We start from the raw sequence: 16,328 nt of genomic DNA, 5'->3' as shown, positions 1-16,328 counted from the left end.
GCCTTGTCTGGCTTCCGTGGCAGAGGATACACTAAGTCCTACTGGGACTTGAGGTACCAGAGTGGATTGGTAACCTTGGGGGGCGGGTGTCCCTTCTTTGAGGGATGGGGAGGGATGTATGAGGGTGGGACTGGGAGGAGAAGAGAGAAGGGGCTTGGATCAGGCTGTAAAATCATTAAGTAAAAAAATACAAATAAATTAAAGAAATTAAAAATCTTTCTAAAACATGAAAATGGGAGTACAATATGCCCAAGCCTATGAGATCCTGTAAGCAGAAATCTCATATCAATGCCAACACTGAAAGGTTGAAAAATCTCAAATCAGCAGTCTACCCTTGCATCTAAAATAAGTATGAAAACAACGAGAAGCTGAAGCCCAAATTAGGAAAAGGAAGAAAGTGAGAAAGACCAAGAGTTGACATACATAGAATAAAAACAAAACACAAAAAGGAAAAATTAAATAATGAACCAATTCTTCATGATAATAAGATGAACAAAAGCTCATCTCCACTCAGAAATGTAGATAGAAGACTTAAAATCAGGATGAGAGAAGCATTCAAGTGACAATGGAGACATGTACCGAACATTGATGTGAACAACAGTAAATTTGTCAACAAATTTTAATCCTGAAGAAATGGAAACTTTTATGGTCAAATTTCTTTCAAAACTTAATCACAGAACAAAACAGAAAACCAAACAACCAACCAAACAAAAAGAAAAACCTAGACAGAAAATCATCACCAATATTGTTGAATCAGTATTAAATAAAACCCAGCAAAGAAAAGCCTGAGACCAAACAGTTTTACTGTTAAGTTCTTAAAAATTACAAAAAGAAATAATCTCAGTTCTCCTTTAGATATTACATTATAGATATGAAGAAGAATTTCTTCCAAATATATTCTTCTAAGCTAGTATTATTCTACTATCAAAAACAGATAAGGCCTTGATAAATAAAATTGACAGGCCCAATATCCTTATTGTACAGACATACAGCAGTCTTCAGCAAAAGAATATCTATTCACCTAAAGTCAATTGTAAGCTATGCCAAAGGTGTGAATAAGTTTTAATAATATATATTAATAAATGTAATGTACCATATCAGCAGAAGGAAGGGGAATAAGGTCTATATCAATGGATACAGTAAAGATATTCAATAAAATGCAACATCACTTTCATGATAAAAATCCTAAACAAATTAGTCATACAGGGAATATTTTATAACATGACAAGATCCATTTATAAGAGACAACAGCTCATATACTCTGTGGACAAAGCCTGAAAGCTTTCTCTTTACAATGAGAAACAAGACAAAAATGTCTGTGCTCCCTGCTTCTATGAAGTACAGCTAGAGAAATCTTAGTCACCTCCAAGGAAAAAAGAGCAATAAAGTCGACTAAACTGCATAAGAAGTAAAATTTGCCAGTGTTTACAAATGACATGGTTGTGTATATAAGAACCTTAAAAACTGCCTTTGAATTATTAAGATTTAGAAGTAAATTAAGCAAAATGATAAGATCCAAAATTACCATAATGCTTAATCTTCATTGTCACATAAACTAAAGTAGAATCACCCTAGAACTATGACTCTGGGTATGTGGGGGAGCTGTGTCCAGAAATATCTGAGCAAGGAAGAAACACCCATCATGGGTAGTACCAGTCCGAGGACTAGGGTTACAGACTTATTAAAACAGTGAGCTGAGCATGACTATTCTCGCTCAGCTACCTGACTATGGCTTCACATCACATGCTTCCACTCTGACTGTGAGCCAAAAGAAACCCTTCTTTCTTTAAACTGCTTGTTGTTGGGTGTTTGCTCATAGAAGCAAGAAAAGTAAAGGACATAAGCACCAAATAAATACTTTAGTTCTATTATATGCCAACAGTGAATGGTCTATAATAGGAAACAAGGAAACTACTGGCAGTACCTAAAACAAAACAAAACAAAACCTACATTGGAATAAACTTAACCAGAGAGTAAAGGTCTTTACACTTAAAATTATAAAATACTAATGAAAAATTGAGGAGGACAAAATAAAATTTAGACATCTCTCTTCATGGATTTGAAGAACTGAGATGATTAAAAGGCCAGAGACCTACAGAATATGGCATTTGAAGATGTTTTTATTATTCTAAAGAATCTTTGATGAGACAAGTTAACTCCTGACAACACCCAGCCTACCTCAAAGAGGATGATAAGCATCAAAGAACCTCCTTATGGAGATGGCTTCAAATGGGGCAAACCAGCCAATGGGCAAAATGTATTCTTTTCTTCCACAGAGAGAATTCTGTCTAAAAATGGACAAGCTTAGATGCCGGCAGAGTTGACAGGCAAACTCTGCCAAGATAGGGTAAGTAAGTTCTCAATAGTTCCTACCTTGCAAATTTGTCTGTCAGATATATTGGGCTAGAGGCTGAAGATTGCTCCAACATTGTAGAGAGTGTTGGGTGACTGTTGAGGCAGTAAACTGTTTCAGCCATTTTTTCATTTTGGAAGCTGCTAACCTGCACTTTCAGTTCAACTAGGTACTTAAGCTTTATTCCTCTCCAAGTCTCTGATGGGGTTGAAGACTAGATAGTTTAGTAATGCAATTAAGTTTAGTTGTTTAGGCATTAAGATGTTTTTAGATCAAAATGGATGTTTTAAGTTAATAGAGATCAAATATGATAGCTATTGATTTTCACTCAGAATTTTAGACCCAACAAGATAGGAAAGATGTTTAGTCAAAGTTTGACAAATACAAATAGTCAAATCACTATGAATGCAACATTTAAATAATTCCTGATTGTTTCATGGTTCTTCCTGCTATATGCAGTTTATTTTATTTATGATTAACAATATAAATGTATATGTTAAAAGAGAAACATAATAAAAAAAGAAAAAACATAAATAAAAATAAACACATCAGTGATGAAAAAAGTTCTAAGTCTCTTAGATGAAAAAGTGAGGAAGAGCCTTGAGCTCATTGGCACAGAAAACAACTCCTGAACAGAACACTAACAGCTCAGGCTCTCATAACAACTGTTAATAAATGGGATCTCATGAAACTGAAAAGCTTCTGTAAGACAAAGGACATTGTTAACAAAATGTGACAATGGCTTACAGACTGGGAAAAGATCTTCGTCAACCCTACATCTGACAGAGGGCCAATATTCAAAATATATAAAGACCTCAAGAAATTAAACACCACCAAATAAAATAATCCAATTAAAAATGGGGTACAGAACTGAACAGAGAACATTCAACCAAAGAATATCAAATGGCCTAGAAACACTTAAAGAAATGTTCAACAACACTAGTCTTCAGGGAAATACAAATCAAAGAACTCTGAGAGACCTGGAAGGGATGTGGAGAAAGGGGAACACTCCTCCATTGCTGGTGGGAATGCAAACTTGGACAATCACATTGGTAATATATCTGGCACTTTCTCAGAAAATTGGGAATAGCTCTACCTCAAGACCTACCTATACCGCTCCTGGGCATATACCCAAAAGATGCTCCGCCATACAAAAAGGACATTTGCTCAACTATGTGCATAGTATTTTTTTTTTTTCGTAATAGCCAGAATCTGAAACAACCTAGATGTCCCTCAACCAAAGAATGGACAAAGAAACTGTGGTACATTTACACAGTGGAATACAATTCAGCTATTAAAAGCAAGGAAATCCCGAAATTTGTGGACAAATAGATGGAACTAGAAATGATCATCCTGAGTGAAGTAACCCAGCCCCAAAAAGATATTCATGGTATATACTCACTCATAAGTGGATATTAGCCCAACATATATGTCCTCTGAGAGACTCCACCCAGCAGGGGATCTGGACAGATGCTGGGACTTATTCTTCAACTTTGGGTGCAGTGCTGAGAGTAGTATGGAAGAATGGGGGGATGGAAGGATACAGGGGGTTCAGGAACCTCACAAGGAGACCATCAAGCAGAGTGGATCTGAACTCAGGGGGAGCTGCACAAACTGTTGCCCCAACTAAGAGCAATGCATGCAGTAAACCTAGACCCCCTGATAGATATAGCCAATGGACAGTTCATTCTCAATGATTGTGGTGGGGAGCAGGGACTGCCTCTGACATGAACTCTGCTGCCTCCTGATTTGATGACTTCCCCTTGATGTGGAAGTCAGACAGACACACAGAGGAAGGGGAAGCAAGCCATTTGGGTGAGACCTGATATGGTGGGGAGGAAGTTCCCTTCTGTCAGTGGTCTAGGGGAGGGGAAGAGTGCAGAAGAGGGAGGGCAGTTGGGAATAAAACAAAACAAAACAAAACAAAAATAAAAAAAATAACAACAGTTGGGATGTAATCTAAATAAATTATAATAAGATAAAGTAAAAATAAACTTAACACAAGCTACTTAGAATTCTTAGTACATATTGAACAATTTTGAGTCTAATTACCTCTCTCCTTTTGATCCTACATTATTGGCTTTCGAAAAGTTGATACTCTTGTGATTATTATTATTATCAACAGACTTTGGTTTAAAAAAATCATACAGCTGGGCAGAGCAGGCGGGAGGCTATTTTGTGAAGCGGCAGCGGAGCTGTTGGCTGCAGTGAGCTCTGGGAAGCCCTTTGGCCTGGGGCTGTCAGTCTACGGGCTGAGGCACTCACACGGGGGTGGGGGGGGGGAGGGGTAACTCATATCTGGGTTCTGGTGCCGCGCAAGCTCTCCCCGTCTAAAAGTTGGTTTTAATTGGTTGCTCACAGGATTGACTTTGCCTCTATTCTTAAAATACATCTCTTGTTTTACAAAGTGTGTGTGGTTTCAGCGCAGCATGGCTGTGGTCATCCGTTTGCAAGGTCTCCGAATTGTGGCGGGGACCATGGACATTCGCCACTCCTTCTCTGGATTGGCCATCCCTGATGGGGGCATGCAAATTGTAGGGGGTGAACTGGGTGAGGCTTTCATCGTTTTTGCCACTGATGAAGATTCAAGGCTTGGTATGATGCGCACAGCTGGTACAATTAAAGGGTCAAAAGTAACACTGTTACTGAGTAGTAAAACAGAAATGCAGAATATGATTGAACTGAGTCGTAGGCATTTTGAAACTGCCAACTTAGATATACCACCATCAAATGCTAGTAGATCAGGACCGCCACCTACTTCAGGCATAAGCAGCAGGGTGACTTTGCCAGCAACAGTACCTTCGCCGAGTGTAGTTACTGCTACTACCTCTTCTGTTCATGAGAGCAGCAAAAAACATACAGACATTTTCCATAGCCGGCGTAGGAAGTGCTCCTCCAAGTATGGGGACTTCTTTTGGGAGTCCAACATTCAGCTCAACCATTCCGAGTACAGCTTCTCCAATGAACACAGTCCCACCACCACCAATTCATCCAATCCCAGCGTTGCCATCTTTGCCACCGCTGCCATCCATTCCCCCAATACCAGTTCCTCCTGTGGTACCAACATTGCCTCCTGTGCCACCTGTTCCTCCCATTCCCCCAGGCCCTTCTGTGCCACCTATGACCCCATTGCCACCCATGTCAAGCATGCCACCATTGAATCCACCACCTGTGGCACCTCTACCTGCTGGAATGAATGGCTCTGGAGCACCTATGAATCTGAACAGTAATCTGAACCCTGTGTTCCTGGGTCCATTAAACCCTGTTAACCCTATCCAGATGAACTCTCAAAGCAGCGTGAAGGCACTTCCCATCAACCCTGATGATCTCTATGTGAGTGTGCACGGAATGCTCTTTTCTGCAATGGAGAACGACAGTCGGAGAGTTTTTCCATGGGCTCCGTGTTGATGCAGTGCATTTGTTAAAAGATCATGTAGGTCGAAATAATGGGAATGGATTGGTTAAATTTCTCTCCCCTCAAGATGCATTTGAAACTTTGAAACGGAACAGAATGCTGATGATTCAATGCTATGTGGAAATCAGTCCTGCCACAGAGAAACAGTGGGTAGCTGCTGGAGGTCATATCACTTTTAAGCAAAGTATGGGGCCTTCTGGACAAGCCCATCCCCCTCCACAGACAGTTCTAAGGTCAAAGTTGCCCAGTGGGCAGAAAAGGTCACGGTCAAGATCACCACATGAGGCTGGTTTTTGTGTTTACTTAAAAGGGCTACCATTTGAAGCAGAAAACAAACATGTCATCGACATTTTTAATGTCCCCTGGAGGGGGAGACCTGGTGGCACTCAGAGGAAGGACAGCAGGTAGCCAAGAAGAGACTTGATACCCTATGAGAATATACAGGGGGAGGTAATCCCCCTCAGGAACAGTCATAGGGGAGGGGAATAATGGGAAAATGGGGGGGGGAGGGAGGAATGGGAGGATACAAGGGATGGGATAAACATTGAGATGTAACAAGAATAAATTAATAAAAAATAAAAATAAATAAATAAATAAATAAATAAATAAATAAATAAAAGAGAAGAAGTTGGATATTGTAGAAGATAGTATTTATATAGCTTATGGACCCAATGGGAAAGCAACTGGTGAAGGTTTTGTAGAATTCAGGAATGATTCTGACTATAAGGCTGCTCTCTGCCGTCATAAACAATACATGGGCAATCGCTTTATTCAAGTTCATCCAATTACTAAGAAAGGTATACTAGAAAAAATAGATATGATTCGAAAACGACTTCAGAACTTCAGCTATGACCAGAGGGAAATGGTGTTAAATCCGGAGGAGGAAGTCAGTTCTGCCAAAATCTGTGCCCATATAACAAACATTCCATTCAGCATTACAAAGATGGACGTTCTTCAATTCCTAGACGGAATCCCAGTGGATGAGAATGCACTGCCTATGCAACGCCTGCATAGGGCAGGCGTTGGTTCAGTTCAAAACGGAAGATGATGCACTTAAATCTGAACACTTATACAGTAAAAAGCTGAATGGGAGAGAAGCTTTTGTTCATATAGTTACCCTAGAAGATATGCGAGAGATTGAGAAAAATCCCCCAGCCCAAGGGAAAAAGGGCTTAAAGATGCCTGCTCTAGGTAATCCTGCAGTACCAGTGATACCTAGTGCAGGGGTTCCTGCTGCTGGAATTCCCACTGCTGGAATACCTGGTGGTGGGATATCTGGTGCTGGAATGCCAGGTAGTGGATGCCTAGTGCGGGTATGCCTGCTGCTTGACTGTCTGGTCCTGGGATGTCCGGTGCTGGAATGCCCAGTACCAGAATGCCTAGTGCTGGAATATCTGGGGTCCCACAATGCCTGGTCCAGCAATACTCGACCCTGCAATACCCGACCCTGCAATACCCGGCCCTCCAATACCCGGCCCTGCAATACCCGGCCCTGCAATACCCGGTGCTGCAATACCCGGTGCTGGCATGCCCAGTGCAGGAGGAGAAGAGCATGTCTTATTGACTGTAGGATCGAAGGAGGCCAATAATGGGCCACCATTTAACTTCCCTGGTAATTTTGGTGGACCCACTGCCTTTGGGCCACCACTCCCCCCTCCAGGATTAGGGGGTGCCTTTGGTGATGTGAGACCTGTTATGCCTTCTGTTGACAACAATGGTTTGCCTGGCCTAGGACTGGAAGTTCCAGGTTTTGGAGGTACACCAAATAATTTAAGTAGGGCATCAGGATTTGGAGGGATCCCTCAGAATTTTGGAAATGGCCCAGGTAGTTTAAGTGCTCCTCCTGGTTTTGGAAGTGGGCCCCCTGGTCTGAGAAGTGTTCCCGGGCATTTGAGTGGGCCTCCAACCTTTGAGCCTGGGCCTGCTCCAATCTATATTGGGGGTCCTCCTGGCTTTGGAGCTAGCTCTGGAAAACCAGGACCTACAATAATTAAGATGTAGAACATGCCTTTTACTGTATCTATTGATGAAATTTTAGATTTTCTTTTATGGTTATCAAGTAATCCCAGGTTCAATATGTTTGAAGTACAATGAAAAAGGCATGCCTACAGGTGAAGCCATGGTGGCCTTTGAATCTTGGGAAGAAGCCACAGCTGCTGCCATTGACTTAAATGATAGACCTATAGGCTCAAGGAAGGTAAAACTCGTTTTAGGGTAGCAAAGTTGTTTATATCAGTTCTTTATAGGGCATATCTTCATGTTGCTGTGATTAATGCATCCAGATTGTTTTCCTAGTATTTCCAGGTTAGAACCTGTGGATTGTTTTATTTGCAGATAGATTGGTTTCTATAACACAGAGCATTGGTTGGCTGTTTACAACTCACAGAATAAAGATTGCAATCTGTTACAGTAAAGCTGTCTGGAGAGAACACAAAAATAATTTGGTCTAAGGTAGAGACTATTGGTAATACACGATGATCATATAAAGCTTATCAAGGAATCTAGATCGGTTTTCTTTTATACCACATGGGATGAAGAACATAGAAACATGAGTAGAGCTCGTGGAGGGTGCTCTTGCCAGCTCCTGACAATTAGAAGTTGGCTACTTTAACAATTTGATTTAAAGTTGGACATATTTGCTTTGTTATAGGGTCAAAGCTTTGTCCGAAACCTTCATTTTCTTTTAAAATTGAATAAAGTCTCTATATCTGGATTCATTGTACGTACCTTTATTGCTTCTTGAGGGTTCTTGCTGTATAGACAGTCCTGCTTCATATGTTGCTGCTTTATCTAATTGACTCACTTGTAATAAGTACAACTATTTTGTTGGTTTTTTTAAATTAATTTCTAATATAAAAACTCCACACTTGGTTTTTTTCTATATAACCCTGAACTTAGATTTCTAATGTCACTCTTAGGATTTTGTGGAATGACTTTTACCATAAAAATAAACTATGGAGTCCTACTGGCAAAAAGAAAAAAAAAATCACACAGCTGAATAAGCACTTCTACCCTAGGATGCTTAGCAACGGAAACACAAAGGAAGTGGCTTGGAGTCCTAGCTGCTTGTTGGCCTTTCAAAACATACACGCTGGCTAAAGATTTCTTTTCTAATACATAACTTTAAGGACCTGGACAGGCATGAAAGGAGACAATGAGATGTTAAAAAACTAGATTCTGAGTTTACACTGTCTCTGTCTCCTCTCACAGCCTGTGTGAAGTGCCCACATTCAGATACAGGACATCCAGTGCTCAGACATCAGGCACTGCAACAGTAAATCTAGTAACCCAAGGTGAGATCCATCTCTACATTGCCTTCTACAAATGGCAAAAATAGGATGTCTAAACAAGACTCTGCACTCACCCAGATTGTGCTTATGATAAGCTTTCTTCCTATAAAATGACAATATAGAACCAACATAACATGCATCTGAGAAATGTAAGATATGCCATAGGTATGGCACAATTTAATTTGTGGTTGCAATGCCATATCTATTGCACAAGTATTTTCACACATGTCTTATATTGGTTAATTTTCTGTGCATAGTACTTGCATGTCTCTAACATAGCTATTGAATTTACTGAGCGTGCTTGGTAGCCCTTGGCAACTTGCTGCACATTAGAGTCACCTGGAAAGAGGAAACCTTAGCTTAGGAATTGCTTCCACTGGTTTGGCCTGTGATCATGTCTGTGGGGCATATTACTGGCAAATTATTGATATGGGAGAGCCTATCCCACTGTGGGTGGTACCACCCCTAGGCAGGTTGTCTTGTGTTGTATACGAAAGCAAGCTGAGCAAGCCATAGGTAGCAAGCCAGAAAAGTAGCTTTCCTCTGTGGTCTATGCTTCCATTTCTATCACCAAGTTCCTGCTTCAGCCCTTGTCCTGACAATCTTCTAAGATGAACTGTGATCAGGATGTGTAAGTAAACTGATCCAAGACATGCAAATTGCTCTTGGTTGTGGTGTTTATCACAGCAACAGATACCAAGATGGGACAGTTATTATTGGCATATCAATGAATGATATGAGTGTGCACAGACTTTACAATAGCATGACATCAGTTTAGGAGCACAGTTAATTGAAGTTTCCACCACAGATTGCCATACATGCAAATGATGGCTCCCAAGCTCTGTTAAGATGCACTTTGGATATAAAAATTGGGCCAGAATGTACATTTAGCTAAGTTTAGTAGGTTCAGTCATTAATAGGAAAGGGGACTAGAGAATTCTGTCTCATGATAGATTTTTCCAGTTTAGTGAGTTCTTGATTTAAGTATTTACATATATTTAGTGTCTCACCAGTGTTCAGGATATGACATAAAGCTAAGCAAATGGGCTAGAATATCCAATTCAACATTTTATAACATGCAACTTTGAGCCAGACGTCTATATAACTTAGTTATTTTATGTGTATACTGAAAATGGAAATAGTACTGAGGAGGATTCAAATTGAAAGACGTAATAGCTGAAATTAATCTCAGTGTAGATATGAGGATGACAAATACATTGTGATGTGGGACTCAGTTGAAGATACAGCACTGTAGCTTTCTTTTCAGCTCTTTCTCAAATCTTTAACACATTAATTCAGATGTTATTAAAATATTAACAATGTTCTAAAGTATGTTTACAATGTGATGATTGCTATTTAAAAAGTCTAACTTGTAACATATGCAAATACTTGAAACTGTAATTACCACAGACAGAATAAGAAACTAACAAATCATTTGTATAATCAATATGTTTATCAATTTATATTAATTACAGAAATATTTCTTTATCCTAAACAAAGCTCAGTTATGTTGTGTCAGTATTTTATGTATACTTTCAGTCTTATAATTCACATTGACTTTCCCTTTTCTTAGAAGTTTACTTTGGAGCTCACGTACTTTGCTTGTTTTTGTGACCTTGTCAATTTAATTTGAATACCATTTTAACTAGCTTCTGTCTCTATGTGCATATGTGTCTCTCTGTATAAATCTACTTGAATTGCTTAGAGGTTAATCTTGGCTTTATAATTTCAGATTCTTGACATCTCATTTCTGAATTAGTTACTGTCATTTTGCCTGACCTTTTCAATCTGGCTGTTGTCCTTCCTATAAACACAGTAACAAGAATTGAGCACTAGTCAGAATGTGGTCTTACTGCAGTGGTAAATACTGATGCAATGATGATCACTTTTCACTTTGAAATAAGTATACCAAGGACATGCTCACTCTAACCTTGGGGTCTCTGTCACTTTATTATATGTATGGGACTGACAGATTCCAGCTCAAAACAAAAGCATTAAAATCACAGAAAAACAATAAAATTAAAGAGAATCTCTCAACACTCAGCAAAAGAACCTTCTTCTAATGCAGGATGGTGATTAGTTCAGAGACTTAAAAGTATTCAACGTGCGAAGAATAAGAATCTTTCGAGTGGGCAGCCCTATCTGGGGCATCTATATCACACTGCTTCCTTTTAAAACTCAAGGCTCATCATGGAAGGAAAGGTAGAAAAATAATGAGAGTCAAAGGCCATAGATGACTACAATAAAAAAAGTGTTTTCCATATGCCATGTGACAGCTTAACATATAAACTGTCTCAGAGACAGGGGAAGCATGCAGAAGACCTGCACAAGATCAAGCCAGACAAAATCCCAGCGTGAGGCACCAAGATAGACATGAAGTCCCATATCCCTCTGAGCAGCTACTGACAACTGATGGAAGTTGGGAGGATAGTCATTTTTCTTCAACGATATAGCTTCACAGAGACAACCCTTTATTCAGTAGATGACCCTACACTCACTCATGTACTAGCAGTATTGAGTAGACTCAGTAGAAGAAAAAAAAAAACAAAACAAAACAAAAAAACAACAAATGATGTTGGGAGATACTGTATTGGAGGAATGGAGGAAGAATTGGATCAGGGAGAATAAGGAATGGACTTGGTTCAAAACACATTGGATGTATGTATTGAAATTCAAACAGTAAACTAGATAGAGAATTGCTTCTAATTAAAATAAAGATATGAGTCTATACTACAGGTACCATTAAATTGGCTGGTACTCTGAATGTAAAAATAGGTCACAGAAATAGCTAATGTCTGTCTCTGTCACTCTATTGCTTGCCTATCCCCTCTTCTTCCTTTCTTAGCCATCCCTCTCTCTATCCTTCATCTTGAACTGGGACATATTTCTTCTTCCCTTAGACATGAAAGCTTGACACTCTCTGTGTCTTTAAATCTTGGACTTATAGAAACAATGCTCTGAGTTTCTCAGAACTATAGCATATTATATATCTCAAATTTATATTTATTAATTTTTATTATATCTCTAAAGGCTCACTTAAAATATATTGAAGTTGCTAGATAAAGACTATTCCTCATTAGGGGATTATGAGTATTTAAATGGGGAACTCTCATTTTTAATTTAGGCAAAAAAAGTGACTTTATTAGTAAAAAACATTTACATAATTAGTTACATATTTCATTTTTAAATTTTGTTGTCCATTGCTTGAAACATCCTCAAGAATTATTTTTTATGATTATGGAATAAAATAACATTTTCAAAATATTTTATAAGTTTTATTAAAGTATTAATGAGATTTATGATGTTCAAATATCACTAGGAAGCATTGTTGAGATGTCATTAATCAGTTGGAGTGGTAGGTTGAAATAAGAACAATCTTCTGACAAATACTTTGATATGATTTTAAAATCCTTTGTTCTATACTATGGTAGATACAAGCAGATGTATTAGAAAGAGAATATGATTAAAGAAATAGGAAATTTTTCTTTGCAATAGGTGGAGACCATTACAGAAAACCTTAGCCAAAGTACAGAGATGTGGAGCTTAATCCCATAAAATAAATCTATAAAACACTCCTGCACCCAGGGCTCAGGGAACATTGTAGAAGAGGAGGCAGAAACATTATAAGGGGTAGAATATCTGACTTTTCTGTGAAATTGTGTCTCCTAATAATATCAGGAGCTACATCAATAAAGTCTCACCAACATGACTTCCCAAACATGATTTGAACAAAGATGACAGCAATGAGCATGCCAAATGGATGCAGAAAAACTCAACACCACAGAGAGGACTATAGGCCACTGAGGAAATCTGGAAATGGGAGCATTTAACCTTTTTCATGGAAAAGCACATCAACTGGTTGTTCTGTGCAAAATTGTCATCTCTGAAATATATACAAGTAATATTATACAGAACAAATATGTTATATTTATGAATACATATGTATATGTATATTTATATATACATTCAATAAAAATTACTGTAAAACAGTACCATGACTTTTAAGGAGGATGGAAGGACACATAAGAATTGTCAAAATAAGAAAAAGAAAGTGATAAATGCTGTAAGTTATAATATCAAAAACAAAAAAATATAAATTTAGGTGGGAATGAAATATTAGTAATTTTATTTCATATTTAATGGGTTAAAATACAAAAATCATTCTCTGAAAAATTATGCCTCCACCACAAACTACTAGTTCATTCCTTTGGCCATACTAAAGCTATTATTGTTTATAATGTATCTGGACACCATAGCTTATATCAAACCTGTGCTTAATTTCAATATATAGAATTAGACCAGTTCTTGTAATCATGCATGGGAATAGGGCAGGAAGTAAGTACTTTTCGATGAGATGCTACAGATAGAGAATCAGTTAAAGGTCCTTTGATGTGTATATTTAACAGAAACATACATACAGATATGTTTTAATACAAACTCACAAGCAATAGAATATGAATATCAGTTTTTTACTAATGTGGGCTAGTAACTACCATATATTTTCCATTTCCCTTTTGTGATTGTACATATTTATTACACCTCCACTTCCCACTTCTAATTAATTGTTATTGAATATATGTTAGGGTATAAGGAGGTAGCTTTGTTTGTTTGTTTCTTTCTTTTTTGATGCATAAAGAAAGACATTTATTTCATAAAGAGTGGGCAAAAGAGAGGTACTTCTTTTTCTTTTCTTTTTCTTTCTTTCTTTTTTTTTTTTTTTTAATTTGGTTTTTCGAGACAGAGTTTCTCTGTGCAGTCTTGGCCATCCTGGACTCACTTTGTAAAGCAGGCTGGCCTTGAGCTCACAGCAATCTGCCTACCTCTGCCTTCTGAGTGCTGGGATAAAGGCCTTCGCCACTTTGCCCAGCTCCAGAGGTACTTCTTAATGTATTGGATACAAAACCAAAATAGAATTCTAGATATTCTTTTATTAGAAATAGTTAAAGGTGAAGCATAAGACTACTGCATAAACATTTTCTAGATTATTCCTTCCAGAACTAAGAGATTACGATTTTATTCAGTTTGTTAAATATGTTCACCAATTCTATCATGTGATTGAAAATGATGTGCACATTTGTAAGACTTAACCAGAGCTTCCCAAGCATTTTTTTTTTAGACATAGAACATCCCACTATCAGAATTATGTACAAATCACATTTGGAAGACAACAGTATCTTCATCAGTCTAGGTTTCCAAGAACATGGTAACTACGTAAAATTTAAGACTAACAGTATTTAGTCATAAGTACATAAAATTTGTATTTGGATCATTATATATTTTAGACATACTCATAACAACAGCTAGCAATATCATCACTGCCCAGTACAAAAGTGGACTAATAATACCTTGTGAGATACAGCTACTCAAAAAAGCTGTGGCAGAAAGACTTCAAGTTCAAGGTGTGCTTTTGACAATGGACTTAGTTCAAGTAGCATGGACACTTCAGTGAGATACTGATTTGGAATAAAAAGAGAAAACAAGAAACTGAGGTTTTAACTAAGAAGTAGAGCACATGTCTGGGTTTAATTTCCAGTTAAAAAAAAATAAGTTAAAAAATCAGATGGAGACTTTTCAAGAAACTGTAAGCAAAGCTATCATTAACCAACTACGTCATTCCTAGACATCTATCCAAATGACGCTATATTAGGTGACCACAATATCTAGATAATCATGTCCTTTGCTGTTAATAGATGGGTTGTAGAATTAGCTAAGATGACTTTTAACTGATGAATGGGTGAAATTATATATGTGTGTGTGTGTGTGTGTGTGTGTGTGTGTGTGTGTATACACATTATACATAGGCCAAGAAAGAAAAATACTGTATGTTCTCTCACATATATAAATCCTAAACTTGAAATTTTATGATTTATATATTTAAGTTGAAATGGATACTTATAGAGGTCAGAAAGCAAGAAATTTTACATGAGAGATATGTGTGTATGGAGAATGCATGTTGGCTAGATATGGGCAGAGTAAAACACATGTAATGTGAAAGTTAATGTGGGGCATACTCGGGACATAAAGATGTAATCTGGGATGAGGGCAGAGGGATAGGAGTCAATCAATGCTAAGGATGTTAGAAATCCACATGGAAAACTACTACATAATATAACTAAGTAACTAAAAGGAAGCAGCTTAAACAGAAGTTTCCTTTGAGAGTTGATAATACTATTCACAGTAGCCACGGAATTTTAAACAAAACTCCAGTGCCATGTTGTGGGGTACCTCATTATGAACTGTGGACCAGAAAGCCGTCAGAGGATCTCAAACATCACAAGCTCTTGCTGTTGCTCTTCATTTCCAGTTATGACTAGATGTTAAGATTACTGAAGGCACCACATGATTTGGATATAAAACAGAGAAATTAGGCTGGTGCTGAGCTGTACATTTCCTTCTTGAAAGCCAGGGTTCATAGAGTCAGAAAGTACTACCTTGTCTGTAAGACAAAAAAAAAAAAATCATTAATGGTTTTTCTTATTGTGTATACCTTGGGGGAAACAACTGCAAGTTCCCAAAGAAGTATCTACGGTACAATGGTGGCATGGTTGTTAAGGGAGTACCCAACAACTTTCTGACCTGATTTGAGGTCAACTCCATAAGGGTAAACAAGTTTGGTATTGCAAACCTGTTCTCGATCCATTGAAGAAAATTTATTGTTGATATATTGTTTTGTTAAATGGACTGTACCCAAATTAGTTTCCAAATATTCACATTTATCCCCAAAGACTAGTGCTACTGAGAACAGAGGAGTTTGTTTTTGCAAAGCGTGTTAATTAATGCAAAGATTCACAGCTGACTAACGTTCCAAGAGTAATGACTTGTGGATGTAAATAATCAAAAGAAACATCCTCCAAAGCCCAGGAACCCTCATGGAAGGAGAGCCAGAAAGATTCTAAGAGCCACAAGATGAAAATCTTCCTGAAATGCAGTCTTCTAGATATGGCGTGGATCTTACATAATGTAAAGCAGATGAGGTTCCTGAACAGGTTCTGGAGTCTCTGGGGGCATGTCAGAGAGAGACTAGTTAGGAAGAAAGGAATCATTAAGAATTGGAGAAGGCTCAGATGCAGTTCGTGCATTGTCCTTGGTAGGTGCTTCCATCTCCAGAAGCGCCCCCACCCTGGGCCTAGGTTAGTTGACTCTGTTGGTCTTCTTTGGAGCTTTTGTCTTCTCTAGTCCCTTCTATTCTTCCTCGAACTCTTCTTCTACAAGGTTCCCAACACTCCACTTGATGTTTGGGTGTGACTTTCAGCATCGGTTTTGATCAACT

General features: G+C 38.1%; 1 protein-coding gene across 1 annotated transcript; it reads left to right on the top strand.

The window, feature by feature from the left end:
- The first annotated feature begins 4,742 nt into the window (after positions 1–4,742).
- Positions 4,743–7,986, top strand: LOC127193132 (RNA-binding protein 12-like). The gene is given in 7 exon segments (XM_051150465.1): positions 4,743–5,202; positions 5,204–5,734; positions 5,736–6,125; positions 6,394–6,767; positions 6,769–7,065; positions 7,247–7,808; positions 7,810–7,986. Coding segments are annotated over 7 exon segments (2,751 nt in total). The 5' UTR covers positions 4,743–4,782.
- Positions 7,987–16,328: the final 8,342 nt, after the last annotated feature.

Source organism: Acomys russatus, chromosome 8 (genome assembly GCF_903995435.1).
Source record: "Acomys russatus chromosome 8, mAcoRus1.1, whole genome shotgun sequence".
NCBI classification, from domain to species: domain Eukaryota; kingdom Metazoa; phylum Chordata; class Mammalia; order Rodentia; family Muridae; genus Acomys; species Acomys russatus.
This window is presented reverse-complemented; position numbering and strand designations above follow the sequence as displayed.